Below are 13,979 nucleotides of genomic sequence, written 5' to 3' on the forward strand. Positions count from 1 at the left end.
GTGACTGGCTTGTTCTACTCAGCCTATTTCAAGGTTCAAATCGCAACATGTGCCAGCTCTTCATTCCCTCCTATTGCCAAACAATATCCATCATATGTACTTGCATCTTTCAGTTCAGTGGGCATTTGGGTTATTTCCACACCAACTCCAACACTTAGCCACCATGGGGAGCAACTGAACCCACTTGGCCTGTGACACTAGCAGTCCCAGACACTCGCCCAAGAACCCCCGCCCATGTGCATCAGTGCAGATAGGACGTCGCTTCCCTCCCCAACCCCTGGCGCTGCACAGCCCTTTCAGGCCTTTCCCTGGTGCCGGGGGACACTGGTGAGCACACCTGTGCAGCCTGCACTCCAGACCACTGCCGATGGCAGTGACTCCCTCAAAGGGGAGTATTCCAACGGCTCCTACTGCCCAAGAGTCCGGCTGCCTTCCAGAAAGTCTGTACCTACTCACATGAACATCACGCACCAACATCTTCACCAACACTCAGGGCTAATGGTTATGAAACCTTTGGAAATCACATACTGCTTCTGAATCATCCCCAAGGGTACACTTCTATGGACGTCTGCATTTGTTTCTTTATTTGACAACATCTGATTTAGGCTGAGTTTCTCAGGTGTCTTCCCTTGTGGCTGGTTTCCTGTTGGCCCCTCCTCAGCCATGACAGGTGGGCTCATTAACCCAGAGAAGCCTGGCTATGAACGGTTCCTTACAGTTATCCGCCCAGGGATCCTATCTTGCTCTCTACACCCAGGCACACAGACCCAGGCCAACCCAAAGAAAAGTGCTGATGGTCTGACTCCCACACCTGCCATCCTTAAGAAATGGGATCGAGTACCAATCTGGGGAAGTATGGAGAGGCCAGGCAGCTTACCATTTCTATTTCACCATCTTAAAGGTCAAAATTCAGAGTAAAAGGAGATCATACAGACAGTAAGAGCTGGGTCCACCTTAAGAAATACAAATTAGAATTTATGGGAAAAGTTTTAAATGTTTAATGAAAAAGAAAGCAATGCATTATTTACACATGGGTAAAAAAAGGTGGCCCCATCTCCAGAGTTCATTCTGGGGTGAGGTGGGGGGGAAGGAGGTGCTTCGAGAATAGAGTTCGCACAAACCCCATTAAATAGAAACCGCCTCTAAATATTTCCAAATGGATACAAAATAGATGAAGAGGCTCCAGTGAGCAGATTTTTCAGATCAGATCAGCAACTGAAAGTGAAGAAAGATAAACAATAAGAAATAATACAAACAAAATGAAAATTTATAAAGTTAACTAAAAGCTCACAAAAGACTTCACAAAAACAAAGCAAAATGGGAAAACCTCAAGTGCCCCAAACTAGGAACCAGGAAGTTCTTCCTACAACAATCACAGACAGACTTAGGGTCTCACCGTTCATGGGCATCTCATCAATCTGAGTGGAGTAGTACTGCTCGATGTCTCTGAGGATGCGGATATCATCATTCTTTACAAAATTAATAGCCACACCCTTTCGGCCATATCGACCTGATCGCCCAATTCTTTAAGAATAAAGCAAAATCACTTTAGTAAACATAGCAAAGAAGGTTTCAGTACATCCACCAACAAGAATGAAACCAAGGAGAAGCTTGCATGGCGTACCTGTGTATGTACAGCTCTCTGTTGTTGGGCAGGTCATAGTTAATGATGAGGGACACCTGGGGCACGTCCAGCCCCCGGGCCCAGACGTCGGTAGAAATGAGCACTCGGCTGCAGAAAGAAAGGCATTTGAGACAATCGCCTAGCAGAAAAGGGTCAGACCAGCTATGAGCACACTAGGGCTCCTCATACTGTTCCCTCCGCAGGCTGAAGCGTGCGGGACAGCACCAGAAAGCCCCATTCAGAAGGCGTGTTTGGTTTACTTACTTAAATCATGTGTTTATCTCATTAAAATAAAAAATATATACACACATATATATATAGGCTATCTTTTACTCTACTACATTTAATTTGTTTAGAGCCACCACTACTTGGAAAGGACATTTTACTTCTGTCTAGCAAAACATCAAGTACACCAGCCTCACTGATTTTGGTGCACAACACATACAGCGTCTTCTAATTAGAAGTGCAACTCACACCACTCTGTCCTTCTCAAAGGACAGAATCTGACACACCACAGACCCACGCTATCCAATGCTGAGGCCACCAGCTCACAAAGCACCCGAGTGGCTGGTCTGAAATGAGATTGCCTGAAGTTGTAAGATTCACACTATATTTGGATACTTAGTACAAAAAAAAGGGGGGGGAGGGCAAAAAAACCTCATTAATATTTTTAATGCTGACTGTATGTTGAAATAATATACAGAATTAAATAACACGTTTACTTGATTTACATTCCTACTGGACATCACTGGTATAGAAACTTTCAAAGTTTCAAGGGACAATAGAACAGGAAAAAAAGTTCAAAAAAACAGGAGAGGTGTTGCTGCTACCAGATAATCACACAGAACTGGAGCCCCGGAGAGAGAGCAAAGAATGGACCCACAGCACCACCTGAGGGGTAAGGCCAAGAGCCATATAAACTCCAAACAGGAGAAGTACAACCGAATCACACATGGACCCGTGAGGGTGAAAACCACTGAAACAAAACACAAATGAAACAGACTTAAGGAGCAGCCTGCAGAAAAGACACCGTTTTCATAGGAGTGGAGTCTTGACAGGAACAACGGCAACCAAGACAACACCAAACACGGGAGGCCAACTGCACCAGGTGCTTCACGTAAGGGATGCGAGCGCCCAGAGCCTGATGTCCACGGGACTCCTGGGACCAACCCTGCTGGACTGCCTCCTTCAACATCAGGAGATGTTTTAAGATGAAGTAGACATTTTCAGTGGAGAAGGCAATGGCACCCCACTCCAGTACTCTTGCCTGGAAAATCCCATGGACGGAGAAGCCTGGTGGGCTGCAGTCCATGGGGTCGCTGAGAGTCAGACAGGACTGAGCGACTTCACTTTCACTTTTCACTTTCATGCATTGGAGAAGGAAATGGCAACCCACTCCAGTATTTTTGCCTGGAGAATCCCGGGGATGGGGGAGCCTGGTGGGCTGCCGTCTATGGGGTCGCACAGGGTCGGACACAACTGAAGCAACTTAGCAGCAGCAGCAGACATTTTCAGAGACCAGATGACACAAAATACAGAGACATTCTTCAGGCAGAAGGAAATGCAGCCCTGACAGAAGCTGCTCAGAGATAAAGGAAAGAGAGAAGAATAACGAGTGTGGCACAAAGCATTTATGATATGAATTATACCCATTTCATCATATGAAGCAAAAACGTCTTGTGGGGGTTGAAATACATGTAAATTAAAACACATGAAAACAGCAACAGAAGTCTGGAGGGTCACTGAAGTCAAGGGTTTCAAGTTCTCTATACCCTCAGGGGAGATGATAAAAGTACCATCAACCACAGTTGCTGATAACTCTTCAGCATCATCAGCAGCTAAATAACACAAAGAAATAAAATATAAACATTTTCCAAAATAAAAAGTGAAGAAAGGAATAACAAGAATAAAATCCAAACTAAAGAAATAACACGTAAAATACACTTAAAGATAGACACAACTGAGTGACTGAACAACAAACAATAACTGCAGTATTTACATTAAACAAAACTGGGCTAAATATTCCAATTAAAAGATAGCAATCATCATCAGATTAAAAGAAAAGGAAAAACAGGGACCTCCCTGGTGGTCCACGGGCTAAGACTCTTAGCTCCCAATTCAGGGGGCCTGGGTTCAATCCCTGGTCGGGGAACAAGACCACACAAGCCGCAACTAAAGATTCCATGAGCTGCAACTAAGACCTGGTGCAGCCAAATAAACCAACTAACTTTTTTTTTAAAGGAGAGGAAAAACAAAACCCAACTCTATGCTGGTTGCATGAAACCATCCAAAGCTTAAGTCTGGAAACCAGATGTGCAGGAAGAAAGGTACACGAAGGAGGCAGGGTTCAGGACAGAGGCCCGAGTAAAGCGGGGCAGGTACTTCCAAGGTAACGGCTAAATCCTCCAGACGTCTAGTAATTCTGAACTTGGACACACAAGCAGAACCCCCAAGAGAAAGACCAGCACTCTCAACACAGATGGAACAGAGTCAAGGGGAGAGGGGTAAGGATGCAGGTCTGAGAAACACAATTAACCCACTGAAAGCCAACAGGCACAGCCAGGACACAGGACGCCAGCACAGCGCAGAACCCATCCTGTCCGAGCACAAAGAATGGTCTTAAACCAACCCCATGCTGGGCCACAAGGCAACTCTGAATACACACTCAGGGAAAGAAATCATACAAAGTGGGTTCGCCAGCTGCAGTGGGATTAAGCTAAAACCAATAAAAAAGGATAAACAGAAAATCCCCCTTTTTTTTTTGGAAACAAGAAAAATATGCTTCTAAATAAGACAACTGATCCTCTAGTTAAGGTTAGTTCTCACCTCAGCCTAGTCTGTCACATCACAGTGGCTGCCCTGCTCACCAAGCATGTCAGCGACCTCCCTGAGCTCAGGTAACACCCCGTAAATGCTAGCCAGTGGCCTCAGCACAGGAGCAGAGGGCGCATCCAACCTACCTGGCACCTGACCGGAACTCCTTCATGATGGACTCTCGCTCCTTCTGGGGCATGTCCCCGTGCATGGACGACACGGTAAAGTTAGCTTCCCTCATCTTCTCCGTCAGCCAGTCAACCTACAGATGGAATAGACAGGTGCTGCCGTAAGCTCACAAACCAAACCAGAGACTGGATTCAGGATTTCATGTCAATTACCTGCAGGACCAATACAAATACTCACAAAACAAGTGTTCTTAAAACTCACACCGATCTTCACTGGATGTGTAGAAAACTTAAATTTGCCCAGCAAATATTGGGGCAAAAATTCTCTTTAAAAAAATTCATATATATGTGTGTCAATGTTCATTAGAAATTTAAATTCCAATCTTATTTGGAATGTAGTCCAAATCCTCCTTTTCCAAGGAAAGTTGCCAGGGTTCTCAGCTCTACCTGCACATCAGCATCACTTGGGAGCTCAGAGAATGCAGGCTCCGGTGCCATCCACACTAGTGGTCCCGAGCCTACAATCATGGGACCAGACCAACACCCTGTACACGTGTTCTCTGGACATACTTGCTTGTCCACCCATCACATATAGCAACTTGATCTAAAGGGCAAAGCCAAGTGTATGCTGCAGAGACCGTGTACCCAGAGCCTAAAACATGTACTTCTGGCCTTCAACAGAAAAAGTCTAAGTTCTATGATTTTCGTTTTTTGTTTTGCCACAAGGACATTAAAGAGCCAGGACAACCACGCACCTTCCTCTTGGTGTTACAGAAGATGACAGCCTGTGTGATGGTCAGCGTGTCATAGAGGTCACACAGGGTGTCAAACTTCCACTCTTCCCGTTCCACAGCCACAAAAAACTGCTTGATGCCTTCGAGAGTCAGTTCATCACTGGAGGACAAAGACAATTTTATCAACTCATCCCTCCAACACAAACGAGGCGCACACAGCCCAGGTGCCATTCCAGGTGCCAACCTGAACCCTGGCAGCACAGGAGTCTGGTCATTAGATCCCCACCCCGCCCACCTGCCACATCCTCCCAGGAGTCACCACTTCCACTGCATGAGCCCAAGCTCAGGGTTAGGCTGAACCTTTAACCACACCCTGTATATGGTTCTAAACAAAATGTTTGGCTGTTTAATAGAATACACATTTTATTCCCAGCAACAAATAATCTCACTGATAAATAAATACTATCAGCAAATTTTTACACCTGAAATTACTGAATCAAAGGAGAATATATAAAAGCTTGCTTTTCAAAAGAAAAAAGTTAGAAGAATTTTCATGTTCTGTATGGATGTGAGAGTTGGACCATAAAGAAAGCTGAGAGCCAAAGAATTGATCCTTTTGAACTGTGGTGTTGGAGAAGACTCTAGAGTCCCCTGGACTGCAAGGAGATCAAACCAGTTAATCCTGAAGAAAATCAGTTCTGAATATTCATTGGAAAGACTGATGGTAATGTTCCAAAACTCCGCCACCTGAGGCAAAGAACTGACTCACTGGAAAAGACCCTGATGCTAGGAAAGACTGAGGGCAGAAGGCGACAAAAGAAGATGAGATGGTTGGATGGCATCACCGCTCGATGGACATGAGTCTGAGCAAGCTCCAGGAGTTGGTGATGGACACGGAAGCCTGGCATGCTATAGTCCATGGGGTCACAAAGAGTTGGACACGACTGAACAACAGAACTGAACTGAAAACCTGATACAACTATGCTATGTTTTAGTCTCTCTTGAGAAACAGGGCGTCCTCACCGTTTTACCAAGATGCGGATGGGGTCGGTCATGAACTTGTTGGTCATCTCGAGGATCTCGTGGGGCAGTGTGGCACTGATGAGCACCACCTGTGTGGCTGGGGGCAAGTACCTGTACACATCGTAGATCTGTTCTTTGAAACCTGGGATGAGGCATGAGACACACAGGAACTTTTAAGGCTGTACACTCTGACATAAGTTGCACATCAATTGTTCATTTAATTAGGTGTAACATTGTGGTTTTAAGGTATGAGATTTCACAAGGAATCTTCTTACAGAGCTGGACCAAATTCTCACATCCCCTCTTCTCTCCCTGGTGTGCTCTGGCGACCATGATCCCACCCAAGAGTCCTGGATGCCAACAGTTAAAAGCAACAGAAACCTGAGCCCATAACCCTGGGCCTCTGCCAGGTGGTCATACCTCAGTTCCAGCTGTTGGTGCCCTGAGGATGTACACCCATGGTGGCCAAACCTGCCATATTTTAAGTAAATCCAGAGATCTGGATTTTCACCAAAAAATCTTCAATTAAAAACCTCCCATTCAAAACCAATCTCCCACAGATACTGAGTCATGTTGTTCACCTGAAAATGTTAGATGTCAGTGATATCTTGACTTAAAAAACCTCCCTATTAAGAATGCAACTAGTTTACATTATTTCACAGGGTACAGGATGAATAAAATCTGCTGGCAAGCAGGACCTCACCCTCGGGTCACCACACCACCACCTCTGCAGGACAGGGTTAGGAGACAGCACATAAGAAGGGGGCAGGCAGCTGCGAGGCCCTGACTGCTGAGACCAGGGGTCCAGACGCTGTGTTTCCAGTGCATTCCCAGCTGACAGAGATGTTGCTGGTCTAGAGACCTCACTTTGTAGTAACTGTACCTTTAACTTAGCTGATGAGCAGGACCTCCAGGTAAGGGGCCCCAGACAGACGTGGGGTGGAGGGCAGCTCCAAGGGACACCATTAGCCTCTAGGTTCTAAGAGAAGTGCTCAAGGACCAGGGACCAGAAAAACACCTGGGAAGAACCCCACGAGTTACTGGTGACTCCTGAGAAGGAAACTATTCCCTTTACACTGGGCGACCAGAACATCTAGAGATGACCCACCCAGCCCCCTGATGTGGAAGTAAGACCGCGGAGAGGGGTGTGCAGGGAACAGAGGCGTGAAGACTCTGAGGCACTGGTCACAGCTGCTACTGAGCCACGGTGACAGCTGTCATTACACATTTCCCACTGTGTTAAGAGCACAACTGCTGTCACTTAGGGGTCCTCACATATTTGTCCTCATGTATTTTAGTAGAAATACATGAAACACATCCCAATTCTAGAAAACTCTTGTTATTCATACCTTTATTCAACATTTCATCAGCCTCATCCAAAACCAACATCTTGATAGCACGTGTCCTCAAACTCCTGCGACGAATCATATCTATAAAATTAGATTTCCAAATAAGTAGAGGTCAGGTTATAAGTAAAGAGCCAGCCATTTCAACCAGTATTCATCGCATTTCAGGGACCTTCCCTCCACTTCTTAAAAGTTACTCAAATGCAAAAAGTTATCAGGTAGCATATCAAAATGAAAATAGTCCTCTATCACTGAAGCTCTTTTTATAGACAAAAGCAATTAATCACCAAAGACACGCCCAGGTGTGCCGGCGACAACGTGCTGTCCGTAGTCCAATTTCCTGATGTCCTCCCCCACATTGGTGCCCCCGATGCAGGCATGGCACTGGACATTCATGTAGTCACCCAAAGCAAGCAGGCCCTGAATTAAAACACAGGTTCATGTCCAAGGTCTGCGCCAAGACCACTCTAAAGTCAGAAACATCTGCATTCTCCCCAAATGAAGACTGCTTCTATTCTAATTTAAAACGACCATCAGGTATTATTTATGCTATTACTTCTATCATAAAACTACAGACAGCCTAAGTCTCTTCCTTCCATTTTTTTCTGCACCAGAATGAAGTTAGTTTTACTGTTTTCTTATTATAAAAGCAGTATGTATTAGAAACTATAGAAAAATAAGAAAACATGCAAAATTCACAATCCTACCACCCAGAGACAATATTAACATCTTAACAAACACATTTCCATTTCCACAATGTTTACACTATAAAGACCAAATAGTTACAATTATTTTTATTAAGATGGACTTTTTTTTGAAAAAAGTTATAATTGTAAGATTACAAAAAACTAAGGGGAATCATACAAGTAGAACTAAAGATGACTTCATACAAACCAGTGATTTATGGCAAAACATGAGGAATCAGGGGGAAAACCCAATAGAAGAGACAAAACAGATTCAATTAAGTCAATCAGTTGGCTTGACCAGTGTGAATGGCAGAGAGGGATGATATACGGATGATATACCTATATACGGACTCCAGACACCCCAAAACCCAAGCTTAGTCAGAAATCTACACAACTTCAGTCAGCCCTCCCTATCCTTGGAGCCACCTAAGTTCAGATCAGGCAGTTCTGTAGTATATATTCATTTTTAAAAGCCTGCATATAAATGGGATTCATGCAGTTCAAACTCATGCGGTTCGAGGATCAAGTGCACTCGCAAACGCGATCCCGCCATCTGTAACCACTCACCTTCTGGATCTGTACCGCTAACTCTCTTGTTGGAGCCAAGATCAGAGCTTGGGTTTCACGAACCTAGGAAATAATTTTTGTCAGAAAATAGAGAACCTCAGTATTTTCGAGGGGTGTGTGTGTGTTAGTTGCTCAGTTGTGTCCGACTCTTTGCATCCCCATGGACTGCAGCCCACCAGGTTCCTCTGTACATGGAATTCTCCAGGCAAAAATACTGGAGTGGGGTGCCATTCCCTTCTCCAGGTAGACCGCACATATTCAGACTCAGATCTATTCTGAATATCACCTCATGTTAACCACACATCTGATTTCAGGTAAGCAAGTCTGAATATTACTTAAACCAGACAAGCAGCAATAATGAGGTATACTAGTCAGGATTCTTGTTTGCAGACAAGGATTTCCACTAGTCAACAAAAGCCTCCCAATTTACGACACAGAAAACAATCTATGGTTATTATATGGGAAAAGTTGGGGAGCGGGATAAATTAGGAGTTTGGAATTAAAATATACACACTACTATATATATAAAATAGATAACTTATAATGGAAAAGAATCTTTAAAAGTATATACATATGTGTATATATATCCACACACACATCTGAACCACTTTGCTGTCCATCTGAAACTAATGTAGCACTGCAAATCAACTGCATTTCAATAAAATTTTAAAAAACGGTTTAAATAAAAAGGAATTTCTGACAGGATATTAGCTCAGATACTAGTGTACAATTAAGATTCTCTTAAAATATGTTTATTCAGTACAACTAGATATATTTAAGAACTGTACTTCTTGAAGATTGTAGTTACAGAAGGTAAAGGAAGTATTTCCAAGGATTAAAGTTTAAGATTACCTGAATATCCAGACACTGGAGGACAGAAATACTGAAGGTGGCTGTTTTGCCTGTACCAGACTGAGATCTAGTAAAGAAAACACAGATAAATGGGATGTAGAATGCTGGGCTACATGCCTCTGCTCCCATTCATGTAACCCCTGCTGCAGCAGTGCTCTGAGGCGGTGGGCTGCAGAAGCACTTAGGCAGCTTCTTCCAAGGAGAGTCCCCCCTTCACTGACCCCAATGCCCTAACCAACATCTTAACCACAAGGGGGCAGGACTTAGGCACAACCTTTAAATCACAGGTGTTAAGGACAGTAAAAGTGGCCTTTGCATCGGGGGGTTACAGAACTGCAGAATCTGTAGAATGGGTGTTCCAGGCAGCAGCAAAGGATTACCTTTTATATAACTCTTTTCTACAATTTCAGACTTTTTTTTTTTTTTTGGTAAATGAGTCTTTAAAAATAAGGCAAATCAGAAACAAAGCTATTAAAAGAGTATTAATGTATATGCCAAACAATAAGTAAGTAAATCTGGCTTAAAGAAAAAAAAAGAATGCTTTCTAGAGTGGAGGACACAAAAATAAAAACAGCCCACAGCTGAAGTCCAGTCAAGAGCTGGTAAAGGCGTTTGAATGGAGAAGCACTAAACTACAGATTCCTGGGCTGACTAGAGCCTGACTCCTATTGCATGAGCAGACTTACTGCGCAATGACATCTCTTCCTTTAATTATCTGCTTAATAGCTCGCTGCTGGATTGCTGATGGTTTTTCAAAACCTGTAAATTAAAACAAAAAAATGAGCTCTAGCCACTAGGACAGCATACTTAAAACCATAACTGGAGCTCCTTGTGGGGAAGATGGTATCTTTTTAAAATTCCCCACCTACTCGTAACCCAATGTCCAACATACTGAACTCAGAAGAAACTACTGAATGAAGTACTAGGCTGAAGGGGATTTTCATACCAACACATAATCTTATTTATACAGAAACAATCTTTAAGGAACATTGTTGCAAAACAGAGAGACCTGAGGTTAAAAAAAGAATGTGGTTACTCCTGGAGAATGGGGGTGAGGGAGGCTCACACTTTACTCCAATTACTTGTGTATTGTTTGGCTACATTACAATAACCTGCACTGCTGGGGGTTCTGTGACGTTACTTTTTAAGGTAAAAAAGGAGGATAAACCAATCAGTACTGTAGTCACCACTCCCAACCAGTAGTAAGTCTGCAAGTTGTTCATATCACCTAGAACTCCATTTCATCTACTGCTTGGATCACATTCCTGCTTGATGCAGCTACATGAACTACAACACCATCCCTCTATAGTGCAAGAAAATAAACACAGCATACTTCAATTTCTGGTAGTTTTCTAAAATATAATACATTTTCCTATCTAACACAAAAGCAAATATAACAGATGAATTAAACCCCTCAAGAAGACTCAGCACATGGACTGGGAAACTAAAAACAGTGTTTTTAGGGCAGCGATGTCCTGGGTGCCCAGAGGCAGATAGGGCTGTCAGCCACACTACCAGGCCTGGCTGCTATGGCTCTCCAACTCCCATTCCCTCAGCACTTTCTCTGTGCTGAACTGTCACAGTGTCAGAGACTGCTGGATAGAAAAATGTCTGTCCCAGTCCCAGGCATTAAGCACAAGTGTTGATCACTCCCATCTGCATCCCCAACCCTACCTCTTCTCAGGCTCCCCAGCTGCCTCCTTTACATGTCCCACTGGATAGTTCACAGGTCCCTCAAGCTCCACTCATCCAGTAAGAGTTCCCTCCAGTGCCCCCCACCAGAAGAGAGGGCATCATCACCTACCCAGTTATTCACACACCCAGGACTTTCCTCTGAGCCTCACATTCAATCCACAATCAAACCCCGTCAGCACTCCCATTTCCAACACAATACCATCATCGTTTCTCTGGACTGGAACAAAAGCCTCTTAACATTCCCTGATTCCTCTCCTGCCTCGCCTCCCCCCGTTTTCAGACACCCAGGACCACCTCTGTAACTGTAAATCTGATCCCACCACTTTCCTGTTTAGAACCCTCCAGAGGCCTCCCACTGGACTCAGAAATAAAATTCAAATTCTTCATCATCTGGCACCACGTTTGTTGGCTGTACCCCTCCCCGCGCCCCAATCTTGCCCCTAGGTTCCCAGGACAAGGGGAATTCTTTTTCTTTCTGGAATACACAAGGCTTCAGGCTGCAGGGCTCTGGGACCAGCTTCTCTCTCTGCTCGGTTCTACCATAATCTACTCATAACGGGCTTTGTTCCAGGTCTCAGGTCAAATGCCAGCCTGGGAGGTCCCAAACCTAACTACCCTATTAACTCTTTCCTCACCCAGTCATGCTTGATTCAGTTAACCCGCTTTATTTTCTTCGTAGCCATTACCACTTTTTCCCAAATGCAACTTAAGCTCCCTAGGCCTGTCTGGTTCACTGCTAAGCCCTCAGTGCCTACAGCCGCGCACGTTCTAGCATCTGTTACAAGACAGTCATCCACTGAATGAATGACTTGGGAGTGCACAGAGAACCCTGCAGCCCTCGCGGGACCCAGCACGACGCCCTGCCGAGAGAACACTTGAACCAGCCGACACAAACGCGGGTACGGCCCCCGGGCTAGGCCTCACCTCCGACCGCCAGCCCCCAGGGCCGCAGGACTCCCAGTCTCGGACCCCAGCCCCGGCCGGGCCCCTGCTCTCTCCGTGGGCGCATCCAGTCCGCGGCCCGAGCCCACCTACCTACCGTAGGCATAGATGCCGCGCAGCAAGTCCTCCCGCAGGCCCATGGTGTCGAATGTGGGGGTCACGTCCACCTCCTCGCTAGTCTCGAATTCCACTTTGGTCATGTCTTCCTCTTTGAGTAGCCGCTTCCGCGCCGAACCCGAGGTCGCCATCGTGGCCGTAGCCGCCATGATACCGAACGGGCTGAGAGCCGAGCGCGCGCCGTAGCGGAAAGCGGAAGCAAGGCCCCGCGCCGCCGCCGCCAGGAAGTGACGCCATCGCGTGTGCGTACGAATGTGCGTCGGGGCCACTCCTCGGAAGGGGCGGGGCGTTCCTGGTCACGTGAAAGGGGAACGGAGGCTGGCCGCGGAGAGACTGGGGTTACTGCGGCTCTCGCTCGGGAGGGCCTCGTTTGGGATCTCGCAGGGCCGAACTCTACTCACTCCTAAGATTAATCGGTGCGGAGGCAGCGGGGCGCCGAGGAGCCTACCTCGTGTGGCCCTGTTGGGTGGGCTCTCGGGCTGAATTGGTTTCCCTCCCGCCCCGCGTTTCACGGGTTCTCTGTGCGGGACCGTTAAACCTGTAGCCCCTGCAGACGGGATTGTAGGCCACGCCAGTGCTCCATGCGAAATCTCCTTGGTGGCCCTGCTTCGAGTGGGAACTTGGGCGCACGTCCCCAACCCGGCACCGGCACACGCGTTATTACTCGTTAACACTGCCTTCTGATGGAAATCCCCACTGTACATCGTCTGCTTTTGAAAAATCTGGAATCTAACTGCCTGCTTCTCAGCTCTCATTTTAACCACCCCCCAATCCCACCCCCAGGCCGGTTTTTAACCTGCTAATGGAAAAGCTCCTACCCGGGGTCGAGTGTGGGAGAGTAAGGCTTCTGAGATGGTCTCCAGCTCCAGGGCCTCCAGGACTGGTCGCGTGACCTTGGACTGCGTCTCCTTGTTCTTTGAGTCCCTGTATTTCGCGTGTCTGGTGGCGGCGCTAATAAATCCCGCCCTGCAGAAAAGATGGCCCTGGAGGTGATGGCTTTCGGTTGCCCTGTAGAATATTACCAGTTATGGCATCTTACCCTAAACTTCTCTAAGTGCCTCTAAGAATCCGGCTCCTCAGAATCGGCTTCTGAACCACCGTCGCTACCTGCCGCGGGTTCCTCTGTGTCGTGAGAGAATAGCGTCTTTAACTTCGTGAAACAAACCTGCTCAGGTGCCAGCTCTGTCCTTTACCATTGTTTGCTTGCCTTACATCACTGTGGTGGTTTAGTCACTAACGTGTCCGACTCTGCGACCCCATGAACTGTAGCCAGCCAGATTGCTCTGTCCATTAGATTTCCCAGGCAAGAATACCGGAGTGGGCTGCCATTTCCTTCTCCAGAGGATCTTCTCCCAACTCAGGGATGGAACTTGGTTGGCAGGCGAATTCTTTTTCGCTGAGCCAGCCAGGAAGCCCCTCCAGTCACTAGGTATATCTTTAATCCACAGCCT

At 46.1% G+C, this 13,979-nt stretch overlaps 1 protein-coding gene across 1 annotated transcript; it reads right to left on the reverse strand.

Annotated features, from left to right (window-relative positions):
• Positions 1-983: 983 nt before the first annotated feature.
• EIF4A3 (eukaryotic translation initiation factor 4A3) lies at positions 984-12,750 on the reverse strand. The gene is made up of 12 exons (XM_005889520.3): positions 12,509-12,750; positions 10,461-10,533; positions 9,775-9,841; positions 8,923-8,985; positions 7,957-8,089; positions 7,673-7,753; positions 6,324-6,465; positions 5,322-5,460; positions 4,585-4,700; positions 1,625-1,732; positions 1,397-1,524; positions 984-1,215 (listed from the first exon to the last, which is right to left on the reverse strand). The coding sequence occupies exons 1-12, from the start codon at positions 12,675-12,677 to the stop codon at positions 1,199-1,201; spliced, it is 1,236 nt and encodes a 411-aa protein (XP_005889582.1). The 5' UTR covers positions 12,678-12,750; the 3' UTR covers positions 984-1,198.
• Between the last annotated feature and the right edge of the window lie 1,229 nt (positions 12,751-13,979).

Source organism: Bos mutus, chromosome 19 (assembly GCF_027580195.1).
Source record: "Bos mutus isolate GX-2022 chromosome 19, NWIPB_WYAK_1.1, whole genome shotgun sequence".
NCBI classification, from domain to species: Eukaryota; Metazoa; Chordata; class Mammalia; order Artiodactyla; family Bovidae; genus Bos; species Bos mutus.

Excerpts from the sequence above, each read along its gene's own strand:
- EIF4A3 (XM_005889520.3), bottom strand. The coding sequence starts at position 12,677 with ATGGCGGCTACGGCCACGATGGCGACCTCGGGTTCGGCGCGGAAGCGG. Across the intron at positions 7,754-7,956 it reads CACACCTGGGCGTGTCTTTG|ATATGATTCGTCGCAGGAGT; the intron begins GTGATTAATTGC and ends CTAATTTTATAG. Across the intron at positions 5,461-6,323 it reads ATCCGCATCTTGGTAAAACG|TGATGAACTGACTCTCGAAG; the intron begins GTGAGGACGCCC and ends TTTGTCCTCCAG.